The following is a 15,000-nucleotide window of genomic DNA, read 5'->3' on the forward strand; positions in this document are numbered from 1 at the left end:
CACACACACATTCTTCTTTCTTTTCCATCTATCTTCTTCCTTTCCATTTATCTATAGTAAATCAAATAACAACACATCTATACTAGACTTAGTTAATAGGTTTGGGAACCATACAGTCAGTATCCAATACGATCACCTCGAGACCTTTTCGTATCCATTCAATATATTCATTTTAAATAGTCTCTTAAAATTGCTGCAGTGAAGAGCTGATTTCATCTCATCACTGCAGCTGTTCCATACATTAACTCCTTTGGTTGTAATGCAGTGATATTTAGCATTTGTTCTTATAAGTTTCTTTTGAAATACAAACGTTCCTCTTAAGTTATGCTTGCTCTCTCTCATTTGAAACAACCTTTGGATAGTGTTTGATAGCTGTTGATTATTTACTTTGTACATAACTTGTGCAGTTTTAAAGTCAACAGTTGTTTATCTCAACACCGTATAGCAGGGATCTTCAACAGGGGGTCCTGGACCCCCAGGGAGTCCTCACAGTCAATGCAGGGGGGCCTCCAAATTATTGTTAATTGTTGTGTTGTGATGTGTTGTATTGTTAACATATTAGTAGCAATTATAACTCCCCATCTGATGATAGGATTACTGGCCTATAGGTATAGTCACGAAGACCATCCACAGATACAGTTGTGCCACATGTATGTTTAACATTAAAACATGATTTATAAAATCATGCCAACACCTATTAGGCTATTTTAATAGCGTAGTATTATATGCAAAAAATGTATGTATAAAGGCTTTAGGCTGCCCTACATGTTACTGTATGCCCAGTTTATTATGCAACTTAATTTTATACAATATATGTAGTAGGGGGTCCCTGCTCTATCCTTGGCTTTAAAAACATTGAAGACCCCTGCTGTATAGTACGGATGGCACACTACAGGCATTAGGAGTAGGGTTGGGTACCGAAACCTGATTACACTATGGAACATGTTCCTACGCAACGGATGTAAAAAATATCACACTTTCTCTGTAGTCTACCGTTAGTGTCACGTCTAGTCCCTGTGTCAAGTTTCTTTGTTTAGTTGGTTTCATGTTTTCTGTTGGTTTTCCCATTTCCTGTTTTAATTTGAAGTCTGTCTTTTCTCCCTACTCTTGTATGATTTACTTCCTGTCTTTTGGTTTTTCCGCCCTTGTGATTGTCTGATGTGTTTCACCTGTTCCCCAGCCCTAGTGTCACCTGTCCCTTGTTTCCTCATTACCCTGTGTATTTAGTCCCTGTGCTTTCTGCGTCTGTTGTTGGTGGATTGTCACATGTCTTTCGTTACTCGTCGTCAGTCCGCTGTGCTTTTTGTTCTCCTGGATTTTTCCTCGTTTCTTTCCGTGTTCCTGTGTTTTTGGTTCTGCTCACCTGCCCTGCTTACATTTGTAAGTCTCTTTGTGTTCTTATTAAATTACTATAATTTTAAACTGCTGCACTCTCCTCGCCTTCCTGCATTTGGGTCCAAGCCTACAACCCTGACAGTTAGCTAGCTACCGTAAATGTAGGCTACTTTTAAACGGACGTAAAAGCACATTAACCATTCACTGCACGTGATCTCTAGTAACCATATTACATCTTTGATGTAATTTTTCAGTTTTTAAAAGTACCGGTTCGGCATCGTAATCGTAAAAATCCAAACGGTAACCAACCCTAATTAGGAGTATCTTATCTTATTTGGACAAAAAAAAAAAGCTCAGTCCAGCTAGTTATCACTCCAACCATCCACAGCCATATTGATATTCTCAAGGAAGTTGTGTTGTGTAACTATTGTGATACTACGTGTATCTTTTCTCAAGCGAAGTAAAAAGTCATTCCCCTCAACCGTTGCGCTGTGCCACAAGGTGTGTCTGATTTCCATGAGCAGGTAATGCATCGTTTGGCTTCTAAAAAACAAATATTCAGTAGAGATCTAACTTTGTCAGAGGTTATAAAGCTGTCCGGGTAGAGATTTAATAAGCATAATTTAGGGCTAAGGGGCACTTCCTCGCCAGTGATCTGGCTTGCCAGGTCCAACACCTTCCTCCAGAATGAGAGCATCGTTTATATGTTATAGGTTTACAAAGTGAAAAAGTGCAAAGTCCCCCCCAAAGGGACTTACCATCTCCAACAGAAAACACTGTTCACAAACCGCTCCAAACAGCTCTATTGTAGTCCAGCTTTTACCTCAGAGACAAACGTGGTCACTTTGGAACACACGTTATAATGTTCGCCTAGCTGCTAGCATGGCACCCTCATACTCTGCTCCTGACTGGCTAGTAGTCCTTACCTAGCTACTGTCAGGGCACGCCCTCATACGCTGCTTCTGACTGGCTAGTAGTCCTTACCTAGGTACTGTCAGGGCACGCCCTCATACTCTGCTTCTGACTGGCTAGTAGTCCTTACCTAGCTACTGTCAGGGCACGCCCTCATACTCTGCTTCTGACTGGCTAGTAGTCCTTACCTAGCTACTGTCAGGGCACGCCCTCATACGCTGCTTCTGACTGGCTAGTAGTCCTTACCTAGGTACTGTCAGGGCACGCCCTCATACTCTGCTTCTGACTGGCTAGTAGTCCTTACCTAGCTACTGTCAGGGCTCACCCTCATACTCTGCTTCTGACTGGCTAGTAGTCCTTACCTAGGTACTGTCACGGCACGCCCTCATACTCTGCTTCTGACTGGCTAGTAGTCCTTACCTAGCTACTGTCAGGGCACGCCCTCATACTCTGCTTCTGACTGGCTAGTAGTCCTTACCTAGCTACTGTCAGGGCACGCCCTCATACTCTGCTTCTGACTGGCTAGTAGTCCTTACCTAGGTACTGTCAGGGCACGCCCTCATACTCTGCTTCTGACTGGCTAGTAGTCCTTACCTAGGTACTGTCAGGGCACGCCCTCATACTCTGCTTCTGACCAGCTAGTAGTCCTTACCTAGCTACTGTCAGGGCACGCCCTCATACTCTGCTCCTGACTGGCTAGTAGTCCTTACCTAGCTACTGTCAGGGCACGCCCTCATACGCTGCTTCTGACTGGCTAGTAGTCCTTACCTAGGTACTGTCACGGCACGCCCTCATACTCTGCTTCTGACTGGCTAGTAGTCCTTACCTAGCTACTGTCAGGGCTCACCCTCATACTCTGCTTCTGACTGGCTAGTAGTCCTTACCTAGCTACTGCTCATGTGCGACTCCCAACAAAGATGGAACAGAAGTGAGAGGTCTCACTCTGTAGCTAAAACAGAGAGCTCAACACACAAGGTGAAAAGAGGAGCTGCAGCAATGTGCAGTACAACAAAAATATGGTGTTTTCTGAAAATGAAACCATTAAACCTATTATTATATAACATCTAAGTACAATTATGAAGCTGAAAATGAGCATAATATGAGCACTTTAAATGTGGTTGGAGCATCTTGTTATTTTCCTCAAACTGCTGTCCGCCATCCCTCGTCCTCTTTGCCTCGTTAACTTCTGTTCAAGTTTCCCTCTTTCATGTGTTGAGCACCACCACAGGGAGCCACGAAGCAGCGACGCTGGGAGCAGGGACATCTATTCAGAGTGCCTTATTTTAGTCAATAAAATATCCATATTTGACGCCAGCGTATCGATTCTCGTATCACATGAAGGACAACGATATGACAGATGAAAAAATCATTTATTAATTTGCACTGTCCCCTTTCATAAATAAACTGAATTGAATACATTCCTATATCCATATTTTGTCCCACGTCTTGTCGTTTCCATAGCCCATTTAGTATCAACTTTTTCCCCCAAAGGCAAAAAACATGTTTTTGAGGATTGAGAATTGAGGATGTTTTATCAAATTGTCGTTTCCATCATTTTTTCTAATGCGATACTTCAAAATGTGCATAAAAATGCGTGACTGGAAACACAGCTCCTGTCCCGGTTGGTTTCTGTTTGATCCCTTTGAACCAAACATGGAGTTCATTTAAAGCCAAACTCCATCCAGAAGAATCCACTTCTACTGAACTGATAAAATATTCAGATGACAGAGAAGATGAGGATTCGTAGAGAGAGAGAGAGAGAGAGACAGGTGGTCAGACAGACAGGTTTCATGCCAAATACAGCCCTGGCTTTTACAGATTAAAATCCTCTCGGTCTTCCAGCTGCTGCAGCTTCTCGTCTTTATAAAATATGGATTTGATGTCTAACTGAATGAAGCTGCTGCAGTTTGTTGTGCCTTCTGAAAATCTCTACAGAGAATCTCCCAGGAAGATCCTGATTAGATCCACCTCAGCTGACTCCTTCTTTCTCCATGAAGGAGCAGTGACTCTCCTCGTCCTTCTGGATATCTGAGCTCTTTACGGCTGAGACCCTGCAGAGGAAACTCTTTTTGGCTGCTTGGATCCACCGTGTCGTGCTTTCAGTCACCACCCAGTAGTCCCGCATTGCCAGACCTTCCTCCACAGCGCTGCGTAGGAAGGTCTGGCTAGTCCACACAGCATTATGGGATAGGAGAAAAAAGGTACTTTGGTTTATTGGCATTTATTTAAATTAGGGCTGTCAATCGCTTAAAAAAATGAATCTAATTAATGACATACTCTGTGATTAATTAATCTAAATTAATCGCATACATAATTAACGGTGCCTGAACCGATACTTTTTAAGAAAGTAAAAAAAAAAATTAAAAAAAGAAGGGTACTAAACAACAGTTGGTGACATTAAAGAACAGCTTGTTTATTGCTAAGGCCATATGGTCAAAATGAAATGATTTAATAATAATGTATAACAATAACAATAACTTATTTCACTAGTAAATTGCTGTTGAATGAGAAAAACAACAACCAGATGGTAAAAGGACATTTACAATAACTTCAAATGCACCACGAGGCTGTAGTTTACCAGTTTCATTGAATGCACCGTCTGTGTTGTTTCTCCGACGGCAGCTGCAGATTGTTACATCCCGGTGTTGAATCCTCTACAGTAAAACACAGTCACACTTTACACCGTTTAGCGTTAGCTGTCAGCATTTTAACCGTGTTTAATCCAGCTACTAGCTAGCGGTAGGCTAACGTTAGCTGCTGTTGAGTATAGTGTTAACTAGCTAGCGGTAGGCTAACGTTAGCTGCTGTTGAGTATAGTGTTAACTAGCTAGCGGTAGGCTAACGTTAGCTGCTGTTGAGTATAGTGTTAACTAGCGTCACATGCAGCGGTGTTTGTGTTTCCTGTAACGTCTGTTTCAGAGCATCAGAGAGAAGCGCAGACATATCAGTGGCACCAGAATGAGGCACCGAAATCCGCGTTGCTATTCGGTCTGGTAGGTACCGGTTGTGAAGGCACTTGTGCCGTATTTCGGTACCCAACCCTATTCAGGAAGAAGATTTTTATAAGTAAATGTTCCAATTAATGATCCAGGCAGAACATTCTCGTCTCCCTCCTTCATTTTACAGTCCAATGGTGCTAGAACGGCTCCGGGTCAAAGTTCAATATGGAATGGATTAATCTACGTTATTTTTTGTCAGATTAATTAATTGAAATTAACGTGTTATTTTGACAGCCCTAATTTAAACCAATCACAATCATCGTAGGCGGGGCTAAGGAGCAGGTAAACCATAGTCCTCACAAATCCACCAGAGGTTAGAACGCCAACACAAAGAGAGGAAGGGGACGGACATCCGGCCGAAAATGAGGGACATCCGGTGTATCTTCCGGCAACACTGGAGCAATCTCCTAACTGGATCGTCGTCGATATAGACTACCACCCAGAGACCAAGACCAGCGCTGAGGACTGGATCTTGAATCCAGAGCTTCACCTTTAGGACCAGAGTCCCAGTGTTGTATTACTCGAGATTGGTCTTGGGGTGCGTACCGATCGCCTAGTAGTTCCTTGCGAAGTGAACTGCATTGAGAAAACATGCTCAGCTCAAAGTGAACTGTGTATAGGGAAGAACTGAACAATGGTTCATCACTTCGCCTGAAGTTCACAAGTAAGATTACCTCGCTGGAACGACACTGTACATTTTGGAAATTAATCAAATCACATTAGGGTTGCCGTCAATCCAGGATTGGGCCTGTGAGATGGCTAGAGTGGCGGCGTTTGGAAAGCTGTCATATAAACGGTTTGCCAGATTGGATGTCCAGATTAGAAAATGGGGAAAGTATCTGAACTTTCTGGAGGGCTCCTAAGAAGCTTTGTGCTGTGGGAGAGACGTGTATGATGGGCTAATGGTGTTGTGAGTTTGGTGTGTCAAAAAAATCCCATTCCGTGTGGCCCTGCTAATTGGTATCACTCCACACCGTGTAGTAACCCTAACCCTGCTTACACTCACCGGCAAACTGCCCTGAAAGCTGCTATCGAGTTGCATTATGGGAAATCATAATCAGGTTCAGGTTACTTTTTTGGTACCTATAGGTAAACTAGGTTTACAGTCTAAGAGGCAGGACATCCTTAAAACTTTGTAGACCACCACATACACATGCAACACACAAAACATTTAAACATATAAAACAGACAGTAGAACATGGATAAAACAGTACATGACCAAGGCGCTTGTGCGTTGTGTGCGAGTAATTCTACAGTTTGTTTAACAACAACAAAACAAAAACAGTTTTTAAATCTTGTAGTTCTACAACCAGGGACTATTAGCCTCCGTCCAGAGGGGAGAAACTGGAATTCCCTATTCAAAGGTTGTAGGATTCGAGGCACTGCAGCTCCCATGTTGCTCTGACGTAGATTTCTATGTTCTGTTTTTTCTTACCGTTGAATTTGACGGCTCTGATGTAGTCCAGCAGCAAGCGTCCCTCCACGGGGTCCATGTTGCTGCAGACTCCGGAGTTGCCGGGACACAGATCCAGGTGCATGTTGTGTAGAGCATAAGCAACGGCGTAAACTGCGTCGATCACAAACTGAACCTTCCCCTCCTGCTCGTAGGACGAGTCCCGGCCAATCCTCTCCTCACCTGCAGGGACATAGAGACGGAGCTTATTTAAGTCCCGCCCACACAGGAGGGGAAATCAACTCTCCGCGCTACATTGACTTGTATTGGGTGAAGATTTCCTCCTCGTCAATCCCGTCTGCTAGCAAACAGAAAAATGCCTAAAAGCTGCTGTGTGGTGATATTCACTAACAACAATGTAAAGAACCCAGAACTAAGATTTTATAAGCCGTCGAACCGAAAAACTGAGCTTTTATGAAGACAAAAGTGGAAACAGACGTGAGGCATCAGCAGGAAGAACAGGAAGACACTAAGCTAACGTTAGGCCCAAAGTTACATAAGCAGCAAGCATTTTGTTACCAAGTCAAATATCCAAATGTCAGTTTTAGGCAGACTATATATCTTTAAGCTAAAGCATTTGGCAGGATGCCGCTTGTGTTATAGTGGAATGTGGATAAATCAGAAAGCTACAGTATTATATTTGAAACTGCCTTAGCTTGCTAACACATAGCTAACGTTAGCTTACTAACAGCTAACTTGTCCTCTCTGGTAGACAAAGGGTGCAAAAATAATCCTTTGACACACTTAAATCTGATGTTTTTAGCTAGCTACAGACACTTTGTTAGCGTTTCAGTCGTTAGTTGCACATTTTGGCACCGATTATTTCCCTCTGGTGGGCGTGGCTTTCAGAGTAGGTGCTTCAAATTAACACCCGCCAACCAAGGTTATAATCGTTAACGAAAACGAACGAAATAACGAAAAGTAGGTGGGAAAAAACATTGTCCTTAACTGAAATAAAAACGAGGCATTACAATAAAACGATAACTAAAACTGTAATGTCTGTTTGCAAAACTAACTAAAATAAAATTATCGAGTAAATGTCCTTAGTTTTCGTCTTTGTCGATCTTTCATAGAGCAAATAACGTTATATCTCTCCAACCACGACATTTCCCGTAGACATGTATAGTTTCCGACTGGGAACCCAGAAATTCTGACATTTCACGTCAAATTGAACACAACGTGTCCGTGGCTCCGTGTCTCTAGCCTGGCATCATGGCGGTACCGAAAGTCGGAAGAAAGCGGCGATCCTATTTGATTATGACTGTGTCAGATAAAGCGCCTCACAGTGGAAGGTGGTAAAATATGTTGTCAATTTATTACCGGGAAAAATCCCACGAATGTGAAAGTATGTTTGAGAAGCACACACAAGCTAGGAGGCTAACCTAGCTTACCTTAACAAGGTAAAGGAGAACGCAAAGCCCCCTTTCCCTGAAACAGAAGCTAACCTCGGTACAGGGCATGGATGTATGGGTACAGGGCATGGATGTATGGGTACAGGGCATGGATGTATGGGTACAGGGCATGGATGTATGGGTACAGGGCATGGATGTATGGGTACAGGGCATGGATGTATGGGTACAGGGCATGGATGTATGGGTACAGGGCATGGATGTATGGGTACAGGGCATGGATGTATGGGTACAGGGCATGGATGTATGGGTACAGGGCATGGATGTATGGGTACAGGGCATGGATGTATGGGTACAGGGCATGGATGTATGGGTACAGGGCATGGATGTATGGGTACAGGGCGTGGATGTATGGGTACAGGGTATGGGTACAGGGCGTGGATGTATGGGTACAGGGCACGGATGTATGGGTACAGGGCACGGATGTATGGGTACAGGGCCAGGCAGCAGGACAGAGAACACTACAGGAGGGCTTTCACCAGCGACTGGATAGCTGCTGGTTAGTACATATGCAGGAACACCAGAAGCGGGAGGAAGCGGGGGTTAATATGTGGATTATTATGGGATGTCTACACAACTGTGTGACTCCACTGACTTCAAAACGTTCGCCACTTTACTCGAACCAAAGTTGAAAACACCTGTTGATGTCTTCTTTAGTCTGTTGGTTACTTAGGTTTTTTTTCCTGGAACACGTCACTTACACATGTTGCACATACTGCAGCGTCTGACTGTTTACATATTAATGACCATATGTAGGCTGCATGTTATGTACTGGTGTTATTGTTCAATACATTGTGAATACATATTTCTAAAACTGTATGATGTTTTTGTTGAGTTATTATTACATAATACTTTTTCTGATCTTTTTGAATCCCCCGACAAATAACCCGTATTACAAAAAAGACTAAAACTAATAAAAACTAAAACTAAGCATTTTCAAAAAATAAACTAAACTAGCAAACCCGCTTTAAAAACTAAACTGAATTTGAAAACAAAAAGTCAAAACGAAATAAAAAAACTATAATAACCTTGCCGCCAACCCGCCAAACGCAGGTACAGATGATACACTGCATCTGTTTGAATTTGCAGGCTACAGAAATGATGCGACGGGTCAGTTTTGCCAGATTAGGTTTCGTGTGGGTGATTTGCTTTGAAACATAACCTTTATCTGGCAACACCATGTCGTCACGTGTCATTCAACCATTGGCTACGTGTGTGATATTGATTACGAGCTAAGCTGAAACAGAGAAGATTAACAGAACGGAGCGGAACAATCCAGAGGAGCTGAAAGTAAGCAGTAACAACCCGTTCTCACTCCGAAACTCGTAAAATACGTACGTTTGGACAGTGGCTGTCAGCTACACAGGGTTTAGCGAGTAGCCTACTATGTCAGGGAAAAATTCCACGTAGTGAGGTTGGTTGGGGTGGAGGATTGGACAAACACAGGACTTTCACCCAGGAGACCGGGGATTGGGTCTCGTGTGTCCTTAACCGTCCCGTTATTCCCGCGTGTCACGGAAACGTAAGCCCACCAATGAGCTTTTCCTTAACATAACTGCGTCAAAAGTGACGCCAATAGCCCCGACCAAGCGCGTTTAGTTAAAGCGCGTTACATGACGCTAAAGGAGACTTTTAGCGTCAATAACAACGACAAAGGCACCTGACCAAGTGTCCGTATTTTACGAGATGGGAGTGAGAATGAGTTGTAGTAGGGTTAAGAAAGAGAGAAAGTTCTCTGCGCTTCTGCAGACCACAACAATCCGGTGCAACCAAGGCGGGACAAAAACGGTATAAAGTAACAAAAGATAGCCGGTGCAACACAGATGTCTTCTTACTTGATGGTTTTATTACTTAAGGTGCAAAACAGTGACTAACGTTTCGATGTAGAGTTACATCTTCTCACATCTCGGACTCTGATGAAGGTTAGTTAGGTTAAAAACAAAAGTGAACATATTTTTCAGGAGTTAGGAGACCAGAACAGCAAAAGAGGAAAGCTGCAGACACAGGGAACAATGAAGAGCTCTGAAGATTATATTTCATACATGATCTTTATCTTCCGTTCACCTTTAAGGTACTGTTATAACATGATTGTTTTGAAAGTAAATGTTTGTATTTTTAACATTTTATTGTACAGTATATCTGCCATCGACCCAAATAAAAAAATATTTAAAGAAACTTGGATGTTTAAATGTATTCAGTGGCACAACAGGGTTGAGGAAAATCTGATTGGCTGGTAAAATATACTAGACATGGTTGGTTGGTGATCAAAAAAGTTAATTGAAAGCCCTGACCACCACCCAGACCTCGTGTGCGTACCTGTACATTTCTTCTTGTCGGGGTCCAGTTTGATTCCAGGTCGGGTCAGTTTACATCTGAAGTCGTCTTCCCAGAACTCGTTAAACCAGATGTTCCTGCGATTGTTCTCCAGAGAACGAGACACGAAGTACTGATCGAAGCCTGTACAACAGACATATATGCACACACACACACACACGCATACACACACACACACGCATACACACACACACACACGCATACACACACACACACGCATACACACACACACACACACACACACACACACACACACACACACACACACACACACACACACACACACACACATACACACACACACACACACACACACACACACACACACACATGCATACACACACACACATACACACACACACACACACACACACACATACACACACACACACACACACACACACACACACACACACACACACACACATACACACACAAACACACACACACACAGAGAGACACACACACACACACACACAGTTAAACACACTCAGTCAGTTTCAGTCTCTGTAAGTCCGTGATGTTTTTGTTTATTTTTACCCTCTATTGAAACCCGTTTGGGCAGGATGGTCACGGCGCCCTCGGCGACGTCCTCCAGCTCTGTGATTGCTGAACTCTTTGCTCCCCAGCTGTCCGACCCCACAAACAGGAAATGACCCGTCAGGTTAGCACGCTTCGCTGCCTCGAGGACACGCCTACCAGGAAGGAAGCACAGCAGTCAAACAGAAAACTGGTTAGAAAGCATGTGATGATTGTCAGAGCTGAGGTGCTGATATGTGCTCGCTTCGTTTATATCAGGGGCCTTCAATGTTTTCAGACCAAGACCCCTTAGCTGAAAGAGAGATGGAGCAACACCCCCCTACTAGGGCTGGGTATCGTTCCAAAATCTTTGATACCGGTTCCTAAACGATACTTTTTTTTTTACAATTTGTGACGTGCAGCAAAGGGCCGCAGGTCGGAGTTGAACCCGGGCCCGCTGCGTCGAGGAGTAAACCTCTATATATGGGCGCCCGCTCTACAAATCTTTTTATTTATGTTTCAGCTCCTACAACGTGAGCCCCGTCTCTGTGTAACGTAGAGTTTTTTTCCTGCGTGTCTCTACGACATGTAACATTAAGCAGCCAATCACAAACATTATTAGATCTTGGTAGAAGCGTGCGGCATGCTGATTGGGTCACTGACGCTGATGAGATTTACTCCTAAAAGTATTGAAATGGGTATTGAATGACGAGGCATTTTTCGATACTCAATACTTTGGAGGTAATTTGGTCGGTGCCTAAAAAGTATTGAAGCCCCCTACTTCATACAATGTAGTTGCATATTAAACTGGGTCAGATGGATGAAAAGGGATGTATAGATATTCATGTACATCATGTTTTGATGTTAAACAAGTGGAAGTCACAGTGAACCCTTAAGCTTAACTGTATCTGTGGATGGCTACCTTACATAGTAAGCCTCTCATTAGTTGATATCCTTGACATTCCATTTCTGGGATTGCCGGATGTGCGTCCCCTTCCTCTTTCTTTGTGTTGGCGTTCTAACCTCTGGTGGATTTGTGAGGACTATGGTTAACTGCTCCTCAGATCTCTGCAGGGTAAATCCAGACAGCTAGCTAGACTATCTGTCCAATCTGAGTTCTCTGTTGCACGACTAAAACTACTTTTGAACGTACACATGGTCCACCAAAATAAGTTCCTTCCTGAGACTATTTTGCAGAGGCACCGTGGCGCCGTCCCGAGCTTAGCTCCGCCCAAGACGACTGTGATTGGTTTAAAGAAATGCCAATAAACCAGAGCACATTTCACTCCCATCCCCGAATGCTATGTGGAGTAGCCAGACCCTCCTCCAGCAACATGGTATCATGACTTCGCGTAAACATACACAGCAACTTTCTTAAGCCAAGTGGCGTGTTATCTGTACGCATTATGAGCTATCCGCATGTATGTCTACGCTGTATACAGCGGACAGCAGTCTGCAACATCACAGCGTAAACATACACGCCACGTGGCACGATTAGGAAAAGGAAACCAGGTTGGGTTTAGGAAAAGAAGAATGGGGTTGGCATAAGGAAACGCCACACGCGAGACACAAACCCCGCTCTTCAGTGTGAAAGTCCTGTGTTTTACTCATCTGCCACCCCAGCCAACCTCCCTTTCATGCTACTCCCTACTGCATAAATTCACACGCAATCGCAAGGTGATGTAACTCAATGGAGGCCAAACGGCGTTGATAAACACGCTAAAAAGCGAGTATGAGTCTTCATAACACGCCAATAATGGCATACAAATTGGCGTGTCATACATACGCCACTTATCCAGCGCGCTTTGGAGGAGGGTCTGGCAAAGCGACTAGCCCTTCATCAATGTTGTGTAAATTAAATGTTTTTATTTCATGGATAGGCCAAATCATCCTTGTGAATAATATGTTGGATTCATGTTAATGTATATTTTCAGACATAAGGACCCCCTGTTGAAGATCTCTGGTTGACATTGTTTGTGTTTTTACTTGATGTCATCCTCGTTGGCGAAGATGATCACTCCTCTGGCGTTACTCGTCTCCATAAGACGGTTGATGATTTTGTCAAACTCTCCGGCTGTTGGCTCACGGGGAATCTTCACCGACTGAGCAATACACACCCCGCCTGACAGAGAGACAGACAGGTTTATATTACATCTAACAGTCAGCCTGACAGAGAGACAGACAGGTTTACTGTGAGACAGACAGAGAGACAGACCGACAGAGAGTGAGCGTGCCGTAGCGCGAGCGTGCTCTGGCAGATCACGAAGGAACACAAAGAATTGTCCAGATATACTACGAGCGATTGCACACCGCCAAGAGGGGATGAGCTCTAAGCGATGTCATGCATTTTTTAGGCTAAAACATTTTTTGTCACATACAGAAAACATCTCCTCACTATCTGCTAGCTGCCTGTCCCCTGAACACACTGTAAAAAAACATCTCACTATCTGCTAGCTGCCTGTCCCCTGAACACACTGTAAAAAACATCTCACTATCTACTAGCTGCCTGTCCCCTGAACACACTGTAAAAAACATCTCACTATCTGCTAGCTGCCTGTCCCCTGAACACACTGTAAAAAACATCTCCTCACTATCTACTAGCTGCCTGTCCCCTGAACACACTGTAAAAAAACATCTCCTCACTATCTGCTAGCTGCCTGTCCCCTGAAAACACTGTAAAAAAACATCTCCTCACTATCTGCTAGCTGCCTGTCCCCTGAACACACTGTAAAAAAACATCTCACTATCTGCTAGCTGCCTGTCCCCTGAACACACTGTAAAAAACATCTCACTATCTGCTAGCTGCCTGTCCCCTGAACACACTGTAAAAAACATCTCACTATCTGCTAGCTGCCTGTCCCCTGAACACACTGTAAAAAACATCTCCTCACTATCTGCTAGCTGCCTGTCCCCTGAACACACTGTAAAAAAACATCTCCTCACTATCTGCTAGCTGCCTGTCCCCTGAACACACTGTAAAAAAACATCTCCTCACTATCTACTAGCTGCCTGTCCCCTGAACACACTGTAAAAAAACATCTCCTCACTATCTACTAGCTGCCTGTCCCCTGAACACACTGTAAAAAAACATCTCCTCACTATCTACTAGCTGCCTGTCCCCTGAACACACTGTAAAAAAAAACATCTCCTCACTATCTACTAGCTGCCTGTCCCCTGAACACACTGTAAAAAACATCTCCTCACTATCTGCTAGCTGCCTGTCCCCTGAACACACTGTAAAAAAACATCTCCTCACTATCTGCTAGCTGCCTGTCCCCTGAACACACTGTAAAAAACATCTCCTCACTATCTGCTAGCTGCCTGTCCCCTGAACACACTGTAAAAAACATCTCCTCACTATCTACTAGCTGCCTGTCCCCTGAACACACTGTAAAAAAACATCTCCTCACTATCTGCTAGCTGCCTGTCCCCTGAACACACTGTAAAAAAACATCTCCTCACTATCTGCTAGCTGTCTGTCCCCTGAACACACTGTAAAAAAACATCTTCTCACTATCTGCTAGCTGTCTGTCCCCTGAACACACTGTAAAAAAAACACGGTCTCTGTAGACAGCCCAGGCTCCACAAACAGCAACAGAAACAAACTGCGCCAACCTGCACCACCAAACATAACAAACATAGTTCCAGCCAATAACCAACGAGAAGGATTTGGGGGGTGGGGGTTGGGGGGTTAGTGCGTCTCGTTTTGTTTAAAAATACTTCGAACCCAACGTCGCTAAGAGCACCTTTTAATAAATGAAATGAAATGAAATAAATAAATCAAAAACAAACCTTTTTCTAATGTTGACCAAGTAGTTTCGGTGGCTAAACGTAACTGTCACAGTCAAGTACCGGTCTCTGTTCTACAGCGTTAAAAAGCTCAGCATATTAAACGTAACCGTCACATAACGGTCGCTGTTTCACAGTGTTAAAAAGAACGCTATATTAAACTTAACCTTCACTTTTTGCCGCCTTAACTTAACCGTCACGTATCGGTGATGGTCACATACAGATTGTTGTTTCTCAGCGTTAAATAAAA

At 43.7% G+C, this 15,000-nt stretch overlaps 1 protein-coding gene across 1 annotated transcript in view; it reads right to left on the reverse strand.

Moving 5' to 3' along the window:
• The window catches only part of grm6a (glutamate receptor, metabotropic 6a), a gene marked incomplete at its 5' end in the record, with an annotated part of 45,098 nt that overhangs the window by 22,843 nt on the left and 7,255 nt on the right, over positions 1 to 15,000 (reverse strand). The window contains 4 exons of the mRNA XM_078253835.1: positions 6,682 to 6,882; positions 10,425 to 10,565; positions 10,983 to 11,137; positions 12,948 to 13,083. Coding sequence (XP_078109961.1) covers positions 6,682 to 6,882; positions 10,425 to 10,565; positions 10,983 to 11,137; positions 12,948 to 13,083 — 633 coding nt within the window. The remainder of the gene's footprint in view (positions 1 to 6,681; positions 6,883 to 10,424; positions 10,566 to 10,982; positions 11,138 to 12,947; positions 13,084 to 15,000) is intronic.

This window comes from Sander vitreus, chromosome 7 (assembly GCF_031162955.1).
Source record: "Sander vitreus isolate 19-12246 chromosome 7, sanVit1, whole genome shotgun sequence".
Classification (NCBI taxonomy): Eukaryota; Metazoa; Chordata; class Actinopteri; order Perciformes; family Percidae; genus Sander; species Sander vitreus.